Source organism: Quercus robur, chromosome 3 (genome assembly GCF_932294415.1).
Source record: "Quercus robur chromosome 3, dhQueRobu3.1, whole genome shotgun sequence".
Lineage (NCBI taxonomy): Eukaryota > Viridiplantae > Streptophyta > Magnoliopsida > Fagales > Fagaceae > Quercus > Quercus robur.
Genome location: NC_065536.1, coordinates 34,673,261 through 34,690,089, shown reverse-complemented (window position 1 = coordinate 34,690,089; position 16,829 = coordinate 34,673,261). Strand labels below are relative to the sequence as shown.

Sequence of the window (16,829 nt, the reverse complement as noted above, 5' to 3'; positions counted from 1 at the left end):
CTCACTGATGTTCTGCATTCCATTCCATTTCATTTATTTTCTTAAAACTTCCAGATACAGTTGTAAAAGTATTGAGGAAGATGCATATGCTCAATTGGAACACCTCATGTTTACCAAGGGGATTGAGAGTAAACTGTCAACAAGACTGTTGGCAAAGCAATTTCAGAGTAATCACTGGAACATATAGCTTAGAAGCTTGCAGTAATCTGTTAAATGGATTGTTGGCTGTTAGGGAAGCAGTGTCCCATGCAATAGATAGGGGTTAATGTGACTAAATGTGCCAGTCAAGCAAGTGGATTTAGTCTCCTCTAAATTGGCCAAAAAAGAAACCTACGCTTACATAAAGACATTCTGGACAAGGCGGCATAGAGGATATGATGTTAGCAGGAAGACTAATAGCGCTTTTGTTTATTAGTTTAATCTTTTGCAATGTTCCCAAAGTAACAATAAATTACAGCACTTATGGTACTGTACTTAAGTTTAAATAAAAAAGGTTTGAACATTTTTTTCTGTCCAAAACTGAACAAAATAAGTAAATGAGCAATTCAGAACATAACCTGTGCTAACATCACCCCTGTGAATTTGAACTCTGATGAAGAACCCTTTTCCAAACGGATGTAGACTCTGTTGCATGAGAACCCAACCAAATCAAGCCCCAAATAAACTGGAAGTCAAGCAATTCAACCTTCCAAACAGCTCACTAGCTAGATAATAAAATCTTAAATGTAACTTCCAACTAGCTAAAAAGATTAAAGAAAACCTTTACACTGGTACACTCTACAATGCCTACTTGAAGAATCGCAATTCAATGAGGAAAAAAAATCAGCATACATAATTTAAAGCCGCCAAGCTATTATCATCTCAAATGCTCAAATGTTCTTCCCTAGGCAAGCTCTGAACAGTATCTGACCATCTTCCAGGTGAATGATCACTACTGTTTGATGAAATTTGAGCCTCCGCCCTTGTATCTCTGATCATCTTTAAAACCTCTCTCATTGTAGGCCGGCTCTCTGGTGCAATTGACACACAGGCCATTGCAACGTTCAAGAGAGCCTGAAGTTTTTCCTCAGACGTCTCATTACCAGAGCCTGAGGCAGGTTCATCCCCAGACTCAGTTTCTTCTTCACGGACTGAACGGACCCACCTAGGAATATCTGAACCGTGTTCCAGAACAAGGTCCTGGAAGGGTGTTTTTCCAGTTAGAAGCTCTAATACAAGGACACCAAAACTGTAGACATCAGCTTGTTGGGTAGATGGCTTTCGAATGTCACGGCATTCAGGAGCTCTATAGAAGAGAGAAGTAGCACTGGGTTCTTCAAGTGAGTCAGGGTCTCGGAATGAAAGGAGACCATAATCTGTGAGGCAGGACTCAAAGTCGGAACCTAACAAGACGTTAGAGGATTTCAAGTTTCCATGGGTTAAACCAGGCTTATGGTGGATATAGAGCAGACCAGTTGCCAGGTCCTCTGCTATTTTAAGGCATGATGTCCAGTGAAGAGGCTTCCCGCCACCTGAAGCTCTGGATCCTGCAACAGTAGCCAAAAATGTTATTGCATGAAACAAGAGCATTATTTTTTCTTTTTTTTGGCTGAATGGAGATTTGACCTCCAGTTCTCAAACCCACAAGAGAGGCAGACTACCATTAGGCCAAAGGCATTCTTAGCTTTGACCAAAATAGCGGTAACCATCTTTTACTTAGGTTTGATGCAAATGTTTTGAGTTTGGCTTTAAAGGAATCAACAGGATGTTGTATTTCATTACATCTGTATCTAGTTGAAGCCACTTCATCATGAATAATTTATATTTTGCAGCACCAGCAGTAATGATTTTGTTATCAACAATATACAAATGATCTATGTTTCCAATGTGAAGCGAAGGGGGTTTCCACCTCAAGACAAAACATGACCTTTTCAATTGGTACATTTCACATGAAACATTGAAATTGGTTAGTTGTCTTTTTTCATGTCTCTTAGTCCTGCAAATAAAGTCCCTCCTAAGATGCAGTAAGGATTTACTAATCCTTCCAGGAAAGAAATATCCCATGATTAATGTCAAAATCCACGCAGGAATGAAACTAGAAACAAATTATCTTTCAAATCAACAATTCCAGAATTGATACCTAGGGAAGGTGGGAAAGGCATGACATAATCATGTGATAAGACTGACAGACCAAATACAAGGAAAACTTCTTGAAATTCAGTCATAAAATGGTATTTAACCATGAGATGATGCATACATACTGTTCTCTTCACCAACATAATTCTAAATCTCATAATCCTTGGAGTTTTCTTTCGATTTCAAGTTTTTCTGTTTAGCTATTCAAGTATCATAATGTTTCTTAAAAATATTGTTGTAAACATATTCTTCCCATTCTTGAAACATTTCAGCTTAAAACATTACCCAACATGAGATGCTGCATACATACTTTTCCTTTCATCAAGACAAATTTTAAATTCTATATTATCACACATGAGTTTTCTTTCAATGAAATCATTTTTGTTTAGCTATTAAAATATCATTATAATTTTAAAAAATATCATCTCCTTGGAAATTCCCTTTTACTTGGAATACAAAGGGGTAATGGGGCACACCTGTGCACTCAGGAAGTATGAGTAAATCGAAAACTCACCCCTCAAATGTAAAACACTTGAAAAGTCAATGTGCAACAAAAAAAGAAATGATAATTGCCCAAATTACAACACCACAATGAAGAAGGGGTTACTAAGAAAAAATGTGAAATTTCCCTTCCAAGAACATGAAGAGAGGAGAGCCAAACTATCATGAGGGGATAAATTTCGAGGTTTTCCAGTTCATTTTGGAACCCCACTTCAGCTAAAAGAATAATAAGAGTGTGCAACAATCCCTAATAAGAGTGGTAGTCCCACATGGACAAGAAAATAAGTATACAGGTGTGATAAGTCCTAGAAATAGAGTCGTGGTCTAGCTTTTGTGTGTGAAAGAGAGTTAGATGGAAAATTTTTGTATAGCGTGTTATAGTGAGAGCACTTTTGGGTGTATTGGGAATTTGGGTTTGTTTATGTTTGTGAGACTGGTTCTAACCCTTATTGTTGATAGTGAGTTTTGGTTTGTGTTGACCATAGTGTAGGCCTAGAACCTCATTAGATGTGTTGTGTCATGGTGCTGTAATTTTATTGTTTTGTGTACTTTTCACAACAAATTGGTATCAAAGCCACTGGTTTGAGATCCTAGAAATGGAAAACATCAATTGATTAAAGCATTGTATGAAAAATCAAAGAAAAGTCAGCCGCTATGTCTAATGATGAAAGGGAAGAGCAAGAGATAAAGGCAATGAGTGCTATCTGTTTTGAGTCTTGCCAAAACGTATAGTGTGTTGAATAAGACTTCTCTCATATAAGTTTGAAAATTATATATGTGTGTGTGTGAAATTTGCTTGCAAATCGTTTGTCTTCGAAGGAAATGTTATATTAGTTGTGCATGGTAGGGGGATACTACAAATCATCTAAATACTTTCAATAGATTGTCAACTTGTTGGCTAAGTGTGGAAACCAAGACTGAGGAAGGCAATTACATGACACAAGTTACGCTAGGTATAATTTGAACTACATTTGAACAAACATAGTTCAAGCGCAAACTTTGTTTGCTTGGTTTGCAAATACATTTGAACTTAACAAATAAATACGATTTATCAATCAAGCAAAATGGAGCATTTTTTTTTTTTCCAAATAGGTAGATAGTGGGAAAGCGGAGGGAGAGGTGGTGTTCGAACTACAGACATAAGGTACTGTAAGATCCTCTCTAGGCCTAGGTCTAAGCCCATACGTATCAAAAATTTATAAAAGGGTCTCAAGGTCCCCCTTTTAAGAAAAGAAAAATCCCCAAAATTGTACAAAAAGTCTCATAAGTTGTAGGATGATAATTTTTTTTTCACAGAGAAAAAAATGTCAGTGGGTTTTGTATTATTATTATTATTTTTTTACCTCCAAGAAGACCCCAACATATTGAGTTAATAGAAATCCAATCCAACCAAAACCGCTAAATTGTTTCACCAAATAAAAATATTATGCGTGTTGATTAAGTAGACTAGCTATTATCAATTATCAATTGAAAAAAAGAGATGTTAATAAAATTCAAATGCAAAAAATTAATTAGTAATTTTGCATCTCAAAAAACAAAAAGATTGGTTTTTAATATATATATATATATATATATATATATAAAGTTAAAGAAATATTATTTAATTGATATCTAAATATTGAAAAAAAAAATCTCATTTAAAATTATTGTCTTAGTTCTCAAATTATATTGAGTTTGAGCCGGGTACCACAAAGGATGTATTACCCAAAAGTAACTAAATAAATGGGAAAAATTAGTAACACAAAGTTTGCTTTACTATTCGGTTTGCGATGATACATGACCAAATTTATACTACTTTAGTTACAAGGTTATATATGGAGGAATGGAGTGCAGGGAAAAAGAAGGTAGAAAGAAAGAAAACAAGCCAAAGCCAAAGCCAAAGCGGCAAAGCCAAACCCACAGTTCAGAATCTGACATAATATTCCAAAACCAGTATAATAAGGACATCAAATTGATATGACTAGATGTGCATCTGCAGTGAAAAAGTAAAAGTATGGATGAAAAGAAAGATACACAAGAATAAAATAAAGAAATTTGGTTGTAAAATTTGAACTCCTCATCAGAGAAGAAAAGTTCAGTGAATAATGCTGCTGCTGCATAAGACAAAATTAATTCAGGCTAGATCTATATCAATTTTTTTTTTTAACCATTTATTCTTTCTTTCTTTCTTAATTTTTTTTTTTTTATGAAACCATGCCTATTAAACTTTGAAGACAAGAACGATAGAAGTGGTGCAAAATCACATAATTTTACATGAGCGGAGGAACATATAATAATAAATGTGGAGTTTTGAAAGTAATAAGTAGGGAGTGTGTGTGGGAGTGGGATAACACTTACTAACGTGCAGAGGTCAGAGACTCAAATCAAATGAGTTGTCAATATTTTGGAGATTAGATTTGCTGGAAAAGTAACATGCGTTTATTTGTCTTTATTCACCTAATAAATCTCAACAACAGTTAGAGATGCATTTAAAAGTAATAAAGTAGTGAACTTTTCAGATCATCCTTGTTTTTTTTTTTTTTGGTAGACAATTCAGATCATTCTGATAGCATAGCAACTTTATCTTCTTCTTTTTTGGATGGTCATAGCATCTTTATCTATTATTAAGTTCAAAAATATTAATCATAATGTCACTAACAAATAAGACTCTTCTTAACTTATTAAATAGTAACACTCGTCTCGTCGGTCGTGGGGGGCACAACACAACGTTTCTTTCCCCTCTTCCCAAAAATAATACTCCTACTATTAAAAATAAAATAAAAGATCCACAAAAACAACCATTTGAGTTAAATAAAGAGGAAATGGCCCACAGCTAGCCAAGTACATCAACGCAGCTGGTAGGAGAATGGAGGATCAATCAAACTGTAACTTTTTTAAAACCAAGATTAAGGATGTGAGGGATCATATTAATTAAGATGTGCACCATGCATTATTCCAGACTTTGAACACATTATTTTACCCTTTGTCTATGTCTATGAAACACTCTAAAAATCTATAATTCAAGATAGTATGGTGCATGAAACTCAAGACCTCACCGAATTTACTCTAGTGTCTTTGAAAAAGACATAAGATCAATAATTAGCCTGATAATTTATGAAAAAAAAAAATTACATTTTTTTTTATACAACCTAATGTAAGTGTATATGTGTGTGAAACCCCCTTCCGAATACTTGAACCCCGACTCTTGCCCTCCACACTCCACAAAAATTTATTCATTATAATTATAAAAGTGAATTCAATTTAGCTTTATATTTCATTAAAACTTATTCTTTTAGGATAAATCAAAACTTATATTTTAAATTAATAAGATCTTAAAAGTTCAAAACTGGATTTGAATGTAATGGAACTATAAAGTTTGATTTTTTTTTTTTAAAGAAGTCTTAAATCTGGGATTTGATTAAAAAAATATAAAACTATAGGGTTTAATTTAAAAGTTATCTTACAAAATATATATGGATTAAAACATAATTTTTATTTTTATTTTTTTTAAATGAAGAATGTTAGGAGGGCACAGGTGTGTGTGACCGGACTCTATTGCCACTTGATTCACATGCGGAACGATATTCAATTCATCGACCAGTCCAATTTGTTGACCAGCAAAACGAGATGATCACTGTAGAGAATTTGACTCCTCTGTGTTCCCCGTCTATCAGCCATTATGAATACACGCTCCCTTCAGGAGCGTGAGGTCATAATAAATTTGTGCATGGGATTGAGAGACCAACAACGAAAGGTGTATCATTAACGAGATCGTGTCCAGAGGGCCCTACTACATTGCCATACCATACGGACTTTTAAAATATACATACTATTCACTACTATCATTCAGGACAGGAGAGGGCAGGTGAGGTGGAGCTGCTTGCTTAATCAATGTTTAAGCCTACCAATGTACTTTATTACAGTTGCTATTATTTATATATATATATATATTGGTTTTACTGCATTAGTAAAATCATTTTAGAAAATTTTTTATAAAAAAAGGAAAAAAAATTATCAATTTTTTTTGACTATTTTTTCAATTTCTCATAAAAGTTTTCTAAGAATTGATGATTAATGTATGTCTAAAGACATATATTAACCAAACCCTATATATATATATATATATATATATGAAAATTGAATATCTAATTAACTATTTTTTTGAATGTATGCAGTCACTTCATCCCATACACAACAGATTATTATAAAGAGGGATTTCATGGAAGTGACCACAAAATGTTGGCAAAAAATTTTGAACCAAAATCTCATAAATATCATGAGACATTAAGAACCACTAAATCAACTCAAGTTAAATTTTATACATTTAAATGCATATGATATTATTTAAAAGTTTTAACACTGTATGGTGTTAAATTAGAAATAAAGTCCTAAACTTGTCAACGGAATTTTATAATCTCTAAACTATAAAGTATTAGTTGAATTACAAGTTCTTGATAGTTTTTAGGATTAAGATTAGGCCCAAAAGTACCAAGGGTAAAATCATATGGTTCAAAAGTATGGTCCCTTATTTAAAGACAGCAACATTTAATTTAAACAAATGCATCAGTGTGTGTCACATTACTATCAGTATTTACTAAGACATCTATCAAGTGGATTGATCTTGGACCACGACCAAGATTAGGGGCCACTATGTCTATGTCAATGTGGGGTCAATAATCTTTAAGACAAATGTCAACCATAAATTTCATTTCTCCGGAGATATAATATGCAATTTCTCACCTATCACTTTTGTTCTATCTGCGGTCCTAGCTAATTAGATACTAATAATAAATGAGACTATAGAAGAAAATTGGACTTACTCCAAAAAGTTTAACTACTTTTCCTTACTATTCTAGCTAGAGGAAAATTGCAAGTGAAGGACAAAAAGAGAAGTTTTGGGCAGGCAAAGTAATAAAAAGTAAAAATAAAAATAAAAACAGTCACCGACAATATATAGAAACGTACCGTGAATGAGAGAGAAAAGACTGCCATTAGGGAAGTAATCATATACGAGAAGGCGCTCCTCCTTAGCCTGGAAATAAGCCCTGAGTGGGACCAGGTTAGGATGGCTAAGCCTTCCAAGCACATCCATGTGTCTTCTAAACTCATCCAATCTAGGGTACCTAGCGTCCTTCAATCTTTTAACGGTCACGATGAACCCAGACTCCATCACAGCCTTGTACGTACACCCCATAATTCCTCTCCCCAATGTCTCAGCCGAAGCCTTCAACAAATCTTCTAAACTGTAACTCATCTGCTGATCCCCTGCTCCGCAGAACACCAAGCTCCCTAGTCCCTCACATTCCCACGAAAACCCCCCCTGTTTATCTCCGATATTACGTCCCCTGCCACCGCTTGAAGCCCCCTCTCCTACCACTGCTACTGCTTCCAACGCTTTGTGGCTAGTAATCTCCTCCGGTTTCGTCCGGTTCTTCCCGCACATCATCAACAACAAAACCAAACAGATTAACAACACCACAAACCCTCCCACGCTTCCTCCGATTATCTTTATCAGTTTCGTACGCTTCTTCGACGACGACGCCGTTTTATTTTGCGGCGAAGGAGGTGTACCAGCTGGACCTTGACTCTGACAAAAATTATTAGTAACATTTTTAACCTGTTCTCCGCACAGATTCACGTTACCCGAAAACGACGACGTATTGAAACGAACCAAAGCTGGAGTTAATGGGATCTCACCGGAGAGATTGTTATTGGACACATTGAAGAACCGGAGACTGGTTTGGTTAAACGGAGGAAGCGAACCTGTCAAGTTATTGTCCTGCAGATACAGTGTGTACAGTCGCCGGAGTCTGAGGAGTGAGGTGGGGATCGGACCGGAGATCTGGTTTCCGGCGAGGACGACGACTTTTAAGCGGTGGAGACTGGAGATTGAGTCGGGGAAGTTGCCGGAGAAGTTGTTGTTGTTGAGGAAGAGAGATTTGAGGTTGAGGAGGCCAGAGAGGTCTGGGATTTGGGCGGAGAGAGAGTTTCCTTTGAGGCTGAGGACTCTGAGTTGGTCTAATTGGTTTATGGATTTGTGATCCAAAGTACCAGTCAAGTTGAGATACTCTAAAACCAGCTTTGTTACCCTTCCTTTCATGCATTCTCTGACGCCTGTCCAGTTGCACACGTTCGAATATTGATGTTGTTGTTGTTGTTGTTGTTGCCATTGTAGCACGTTTGATGTGTCGATCGATGATTTTAGCGTCAAAAGCGCTTCTGCATCGCCTGATCTTACGGGAGATGGAACAAGAGATATCGCTAGTGTAATTAGAAGCAGCAGCTGCCACAATGAGTACCTTGAAACCAGAGGTTCCATCATTCCCTTTAATTGAAGATAACAATCAAAAAATGCAGAACTAGCGACATTGCCAATGATTCCAAATCATTTTCAGCCCTCTTGCTCTTTTGGCGCTTTTTTTTTCCTTTTTCACCCAAGCACTTTTTCCAATCTACCACAATCAATCACAATGAGTCAAAGACTAAGACTACTGCGCTGCCAATGTGAGTCATTTTCAACGCTGTACTCTCTTTTCTTTTTCTGCTTTGAAGTAAAAAAGCTTGGAAAGGTAATCTACTTCAACCGTGCCCAACCAACCCACTTATTAATATGAAAGAAAGCTCTCCATTAATGGGTGAAAGCTTTGGGAAGTCACCAAATGGAGAGAGTGGGTGTGCATCGTTTCTCGGAAACTTTGCTCACGGACATTACAGCGTAAGCTTCACGTGAACTCATTTCAGACGACAGAGATAAACCATTCTTTTTTTTTTTTTCTCATCTCTATGATTTCTATATTCTTAAAACTCCAGCCTCCAGGCATTATTGAACCAACAAAAAAAAAACAGAATAAACTCAATTTTTTTAAAGAGAAAAATGAATACAAAACTGTATTATTCTTACACTCGAACTCGAAGTACTTCTCGGGCTGCTCAAACCTGAATTCAGAACTTCAAAGCAATGCCGCCCACAACTGCTTCGATTATCGCCGAACGTTGAGACGAAGCCGTGAAAACCCAACTCAAATTATTTTCATTAACTCTTAAAAGTGGCGGAGACCCAGATGTGGAAATGTGCGGGGAGTCTCAAATCTCCAAGCAAAGCACTTGGATTCAGAACAAAGATCGCAGCTTTCTCTGACAAAAAATAAATACTGAAAAAATACAATATTCCAGCTCTGAAAGAAAAGACTCCATATTTCAATTTCAAAATTAAATAGTGCTGTTAATGGATAGATCTATCTGTACTCTGCATACATAGTGTAATCCATCTATCCTAATAATTCAAGAGAGAGAAAGAGAGTGAGTAGGAGAGAGAGAGAGAGAGAATAAATGAGCAGAGAAGAACACGGCTTTCTTTCATTCAAACAGAGGAAATCAGTGAACGTTTTTAAGGCAAAGGGGATCGGTAATAAATGGGTCTTTTTCTCCTCACTCACAGAAACCAGAAACTGGGTTTGATCCAGATCCAACCTGACACGTGCCGAAATTTAATGGCTGTCACACGTGGCAAAAAAGGTTGTAACTGGTACCACGTAATAGTTCAATCGCTTTTTTTTTTTTTGAGAAAATATTTCAATCACTTTGAAGTCACACTTTTTTTTTTAAACCAAAGTTTGAAGTCACGTTAAACAAATAAAAAGCGATGATTTTTTTTTTTTTTTTGGGGGATAAAAAGCGATGATCAAAGTTGAAAATTCAAGCCTATAAAATCTCAAACAATCAGGCCAGCTGTCTTGCTAAAGTTTGAGTTAGATTTTGGGCATGAAAGCAGTGTATAGATTTGTTTTTGGCAGACGACAGTCCCAAAGACAATGCCGTGAATCTAGTTTAGCGACTTGCCTAATTAAAACTAGCAATAAGTTTAGGGATAAATAATTGTATATTTTTTTTTCGCAAGAGTGGAGTTAGAATATTGTGATTTGTCATTTGTGTTTATCAAAAAATGGTTTGAGGGAAGAATTCATGTAAAATTGTGTTGTTTTAAGGGTAATTTGTCACCTCAATAATAGTGAATTTTTGTCCTTGTGTAGAACTACTAAATTATGGGTGGCAATTTTTGCTAACAGATTTTGTTTATGTCATGTTAAAATAGAGGTTTTTGATTACATGAGTTCAAACATTATTTATTTAATAATCGTGTCAAAAACTCTTAATATTAACTGTAAGCATCTCATTTTGTACCATTTATGACTTAGGCCCTCATTCTCCAATGATGATAGTACTCCAAGGTCTAAGGTTAGTTTATGGCCCAATCTGATGAAAATTGACTTGATGAAGTATTTATGAAAAATATAACTTATTTTTAGAAGGAATAAAACTAGTTTTGGAAAAGAAAGGCCGTTGGAAACCCTAAGTGTGCACATGCATACACGCATATGCATACGTGCACTCAAGCCATGCGTACGCATGCACGGGCATGCGTACACAGTTAGGGTTCCAGAAACTATGTAAGGAAAGATTTTTGTACTTAATTCTAGTTTAAAATGAATCCCACATCATCTGGGAGTTGCCTCACACCCCTATTTTACTACTATATAAAACCATGGAAAACACTTTTTCAAAGAATGACAAAAAACGATGTCAAAACACATAAGATTCACTAAAAAATAGTGAATCAAAGAGGGAATTTTTCATAAAACATCCTCAAGTCAAATTTTACTTGATTGGAACCTTTTCTAGTCTTGATCTTCGAGTTCTATAATTTGCTAACCTATTTTTATTTGGTTGTGAATAGATTGACTGAGGGGGAATGGTCAAAATCAAGCTCTAGTATTGAGTTAAAGGTTCTAACTTTGGCTCTTCAATTTTCTTTGTTTTTTTTTTTTTTTTTATGTATATATATATATATATATATGTGTGTGTGTGTGTTTATGTGTTCATAACATGCCTGTCAAGTCTAGGTTTACTTCATGTTTATGTTAAGAGCATGTTAGGTTGTTAGATTTCTTGTTTTCTTTGTTTTCCTATTTAGAGTGTTAGGGCTAGAGTTTTGGGCGTGTATGTATGCGCATGCTTCATGCATGTGTATGCATGCTCGAAGTGTGCATACACATATAGTTGGGATGTGCACGCATACCCTATGTATGCTCACGCACACGTGTGCCTAAAATCCCTAATCCACTCATGTTTGTTGTTTCCTTGTTTTCTTTTACATGTTTAGCCTTTGTTTAACCTAGTTTTCATGCCTTTAAGTATCTATCTTTCTGTTTTTTTTTTTTTTTAATCCTTTTGATGCTTACTAGGGTTTTAAATTGTTTGAATACCATGAACATGTATATGAATATGAACATGCATATAAATATGAACATGCATTGATGCATAGGTGTTGTGTTCAAATGAGGTAAGTCATGCATAGAACATATGAACATGCATTCGAGTGTTTGAATATAAAGTTGTTAATATGTTTGGTTGAATACCATGAGTTTGGATGCTTGCTTAAGATGTTTTGCCTTTAGTGATGTATGCTTAAATGCGATAACAAATGAATACTAGGCTTGGGGATGATATGCCATGTTTGTTTGCTTTTAGATGCATGTTAGAGTGTGTGTGAGTTAGAATAATGTGTTAAATATGTCTTTAACGAGATTAAGACTTGGAACACAATGAGTGGAGCCTGACCCATGGGTCGAGTGGGGTTAGGTGCCTAACACCTTCCCATCCCCATACCTAAACTGTGGACATGTGCTCTGGTAAAGATTAGTCCTTCCACAAGGGCACTATATTTATGGTTCCTAAACCTAAACTAGGTGGCGACTCCATTTACACCATCTGTCATGGTCCACCCTAGGCCAAGGTGTACTTCCCACAGTTGCGGGCGCTTGTGCCCACACTAACACAACTCATTTATTAAACGAGGATGACACAACACGTCCATGCAACACATTCAATAACAAGTCATGTATAAATTAATATATTGTTGATGACTCTTTTTTACACCACATGACACTATTATATTAGCAACCTACACCACATTAACATATCATGGATTTTGGGTTAAATTTCTTTAAAACCCAACTACATGAACCAAGCTCAAGGCCTATAAGATCCTCACTTCATAAGGCAGACTCACAATCCACAGTTCTTCTACATCACATAAGGGGCTCATGACCCACATTATTCTTTATTTTTTGGAACATGCTTAGGACTTAAATTTTCTACTTCATCTGTTGGGCTCATGGCCCACAACATTATCAACATCACTATATATATCGAGCTCAAGCCCATATCACACCTACAATGACTCAAGGCTCATGACCTATATTATCTCTCTTATATCTCATGGAAGGCGGCTTCTCCAATGAAAGCTCATATTTACACAAAATGGGAAAATGTCCAACTTCAAAGAAACTCAAGCAATCTATCTACATGTGATATACCAAGAATAAATATCATTAATCATTTTCAGCTCTTGATCCAAGAACATGAGTCTCATGGGGGAAATTTTGGGAGTTGTGGTTTTGAGGGCCAAGAAATATATTCAGTAAAACTCTAGCATTTTAAAGTTGAAAAAAGAAACATGAAGTTTGGCATGTCTTCTTCAATTCCCTTACTAAATAGCACTTAAAATGATAAGACTCCACATTGCTCTTTGCTTAAAACTTAATGCTCATTAAATGACTAACCATTCAAAGGTGCATCCATCTAAAGGTTGATCAAGTGACTAGTTATTCAAGTTCCAACCATTCTTATACCAAAATTGAAACCTAACCATAGTGCTTAACATAAGTCATTTCACCATTTTTAGCTAAAGTCCAACTCAAATACTTTGCTTAATATGATAAGCTCTCACTAATCTCCAAATCCAAAACATGATTAAGCATTAAATGCAAGATCAACATAATATCCAACAACCAATTATGAGAGATCACACCCTCAGCCCCAAACCTTTCCTACAAAAAAAAAAAAAAAAAAAAAAAAAAAAAAAACGATGAGGTTTTTGGCATAACTCATGCGAATGGGTGGTGTTGTGTTGGTGCTTCTCAAGAGACAAAGGAGGTTCTACTGATGTTCTCATCCATCCTAGGTCAAGATTTTTACAATAAAGTTGCCACTTATTTTAATAGAGAAAATAAGAAACTAAGAGAATTGAAAAGATACATCACTTTTATTGATGAATTAAAATATGTATATCTCTTGATAATAACCAAAAAATACATGGTTTTGGTCCTAGATACAATCTAAGAAAAGTACATGGTCTTGATTTCTAGTTATAATCTAGAAATTGAAATTACAAGAAAAAACATAATCTATTAACCCCTAATTTGATTTCAAAGGCTGGGTAACATGATTGGGAAGATGTTATGCACCAAATCTGCCTGGTGAAACCAATTTTCTAGACTTTGGTGGCCAATTATCGTTGTAGACACCTCATTTTGTATCCCTTACAACTCGAGCCCCTGTTCCCCAATGATGATATCACTAGAGGTTCATAATTGGTTTAGGGCATAGCTAAGGAAACTCTTTAGCTTGAAGGACATTTCGGAAGTGAAAAACCTTCCATAAACCCTAGCCATGTGCACCAAGGTACATCACCTATGCGCACATGCACTGACCATGTGGGAACCCCCTCGAGCATACATGTATGTAGGGTTGCAAAAACCAAGGAAATTTTTATGACAAAAGCTGGTGTGTTGTCGCAGGCAACCAAAAATAAAACCTATACTCCTAAAAATATATGTAGTAGTGCGAGTAAGGATCGTTCCCACGAAGAGTATCTAGCCTAGTTTTATGCTACGTGAACAAGGAGGGGGTGGGTTGAGTATAATGAAAACAATTTTAAGAAAAACAACTAAGGAACAATTCAAATCAAAATATCAAAATCAATCAAGAGAACAAACCTTGGTCTAAGTCAACATCCACCATTGGAATTTTACAACTGATCATCGATGCAAGTATATATCAATTCACATTTTGAATATTCACCGTTGGAACTATTTTCCTATCTCTCCTTAGTCGTAGTTAATTAGAAAACAAGCGATCTAATAAACCCTAACTACTAAACAACCCAAGACAAGCGCTAAAGGTTTAATCTAGTAGTAGCCTTAAGAATTAGAGAGATCGATGAAACTAAACAACACAAACACAAGCGGTTGTATTTAATTTAGTCGAGCATTCTTCCTAAGATCTAATAATTTCTGACGCAGCAAATCATTAAATCTTGGTTGCTTCACAAGTTAGAGAGATTAAACAATTACGGATTTGATATCTAACCTAACAGTAGATTGCAACGAACAATAAACTAGTAGGCCTCCTAGTAATTAAACGAGACAATCATGAAAATAAGCACAAAAGAACATTTGATATTCAAAGCATAAATTGAACAATAAAAACAAATTAGATCTCACAGTTTTATTGATTCCGAGGATTCTGTTTCCTTTGACCAAGTATAAAAGTTTAGCCAAGTAGGGCCATGATGAAAACTCAAAGGAAAAAATCAGAGAGGAGGGGTGAGAGAGGCGTGTGTGTCTAATTCTGATTTCTCATCCCCCTTTTACATGTTAATTCCTCCTTTCCCAAGCCTACAAAATCTCCTAAAAATATTCTCAATAATAATATCCAAATCTAACTAATTAAGGAAAAATATTAAAAATAAAACAAAGTCCTAATACAACTAGGAAAGTGGTGTTTTTCAGCTGGAAATTTCGTGCATCAGATCTGGAGGTTTCCAAAAATAAACCACATCAGATACGTGGATTAGAATTTCAGGCAAAGGAACATTCCAGAACGTCAGCAGTGCAGGTGCAGCAACTTCAAGCCCGATTTCGACCTTGATGCATCCCGTATCTCTCAAAACTCAAAACATGAAAGTTGTAGAGATTTGTCTTGGTGTTCCATAGCATCTTGAATAATCTCAATCGGAGCTTGGATGAGAGAGTTATGCCCAGATTACGAAGCGATGTCAAAGCTGTCCAGAATCGCCCAATTAGCTATGTTTTGCACTTAATGCCTTCATTTGCATCCTAAATCAAAATATAAGAATAATGAGTACATTTAGGCACCAAATAAATATAAAAGACTAAACATTAAGGGAGAAAAATATGACAATTTGCATTCTCATCAAAAGCACATGAAGAGTTAATCTCACATCATCTGGAAAGAGCCTTGCACCCCTCTATGAACATTATAAAAGGCCAACAAGGTTCTTTTCCAAAACACAACAAATTCACTAGAAAATAGTGATTCAAAGAGAGAGTTTTTATTTAAAAACATCTTCAAGATAAATTTTTCTTGGCTCAGACCATTTCTGGTCTAAGCTCTCTAATTAAAGCTTACTAACCCATTGGTTTTGTGTATCTTAGATTGACTGGCGGGAACAGACAAAATCAAGCTCCAAAAGCTCTTTTATTTAAGGTATTGCTCTTCCTCTTTTCTCTTATTTCCTTTAATTTTATTAGTTTTTTTTTTCTTTAATATCTTATTTTATAGTTTTGGTTATTTATTTATTTATTGTTTTAATAGTTAGAAGCATGCTAGATTAGCTTAGGAGTAGTTTTGATTGTTTTTTGCCTACTGTGTTTCTAGGTAGGGCTACGAGCATGTGCTCGTGCATTCATACACACCTCCATGACCATGCATATGCATGCTTCTGCATGCACATGCATCTTCAACCCAGAATTCCAAAATTTGTTTGTTTATGTTTTCCTTTCTATTTTGCTTAGTATACATGCATGTTTAGGTTCTATTTAGCCTAATTTATGTTTGTTTAGGTCTAGAATTTCTTTGATAACATGTTTTACAAATTTAATAGTTAGATTGATAATTAGTGTTGATGTGTGCTGGAATGTCAACATGAATTTCAACTCATCATTGGACATATGATAATTAATTCTTATCTAATATTGGACATCACTCAATATACATCATTATGATTTTCAACTCATCACTTAATCAATGATATCATGCTAAACGAATACTACTTTATTCATTACTAAATAAATAATGAAGTTCAGCCATTATTTTATTTCTTAGACTTTAATTTTTATCTTTTTTGTGGGCTTAAAAGTGCACCAGTAGTCATTGGTCTTCATTGTACTAATGTTGATTTCCGAGCTCAATTCCCAAAACAAACTTGGGTCTAACATGGCCACCTCACCGGCAGTTGACATGTGGCCATGCACAAAAACAACCTCAACAAATATACATGACCCGTTTCAACTTGTTTAAAAAATATGTTAATAATCTTGAGTCATTTATACTAATAAACATATGACTCAAGATTATTAACATATTTTTAT

General features: G+C 35.3%; 1 protein-coding gene across 1 annotated transcript; it reads right to left on the bottom strand.

Moving 5' to 3' along the window:
- Positions 1–380: 380 nt before the first annotated feature.
- On the bottom strand, positions 381–10,031 carry LOC126717892 (inactive leucine-rich repeat receptor-like serine/threonine-protein kinase At1g60630). The gene is made up of 2 exons (XM_050419848.1): positions 7,561–10,031; positions 381–1,526 (listed from the first exon to the last, which is right to left on the bottom strand). The coding sequence occupies exons 1-2, from the start codon at positions 8,915–8,917 to the stop codon at positions 862–864; spliced, it is 2,022 nt and encodes a 673-aa protein (XP_050275805.1). The 5' UTR covers positions 8,918–10,031; the 3' UTR covers positions 381–861.
- Between the last annotated feature and the right edge of the window lie 6,798 nt (positions 10,032–16,829).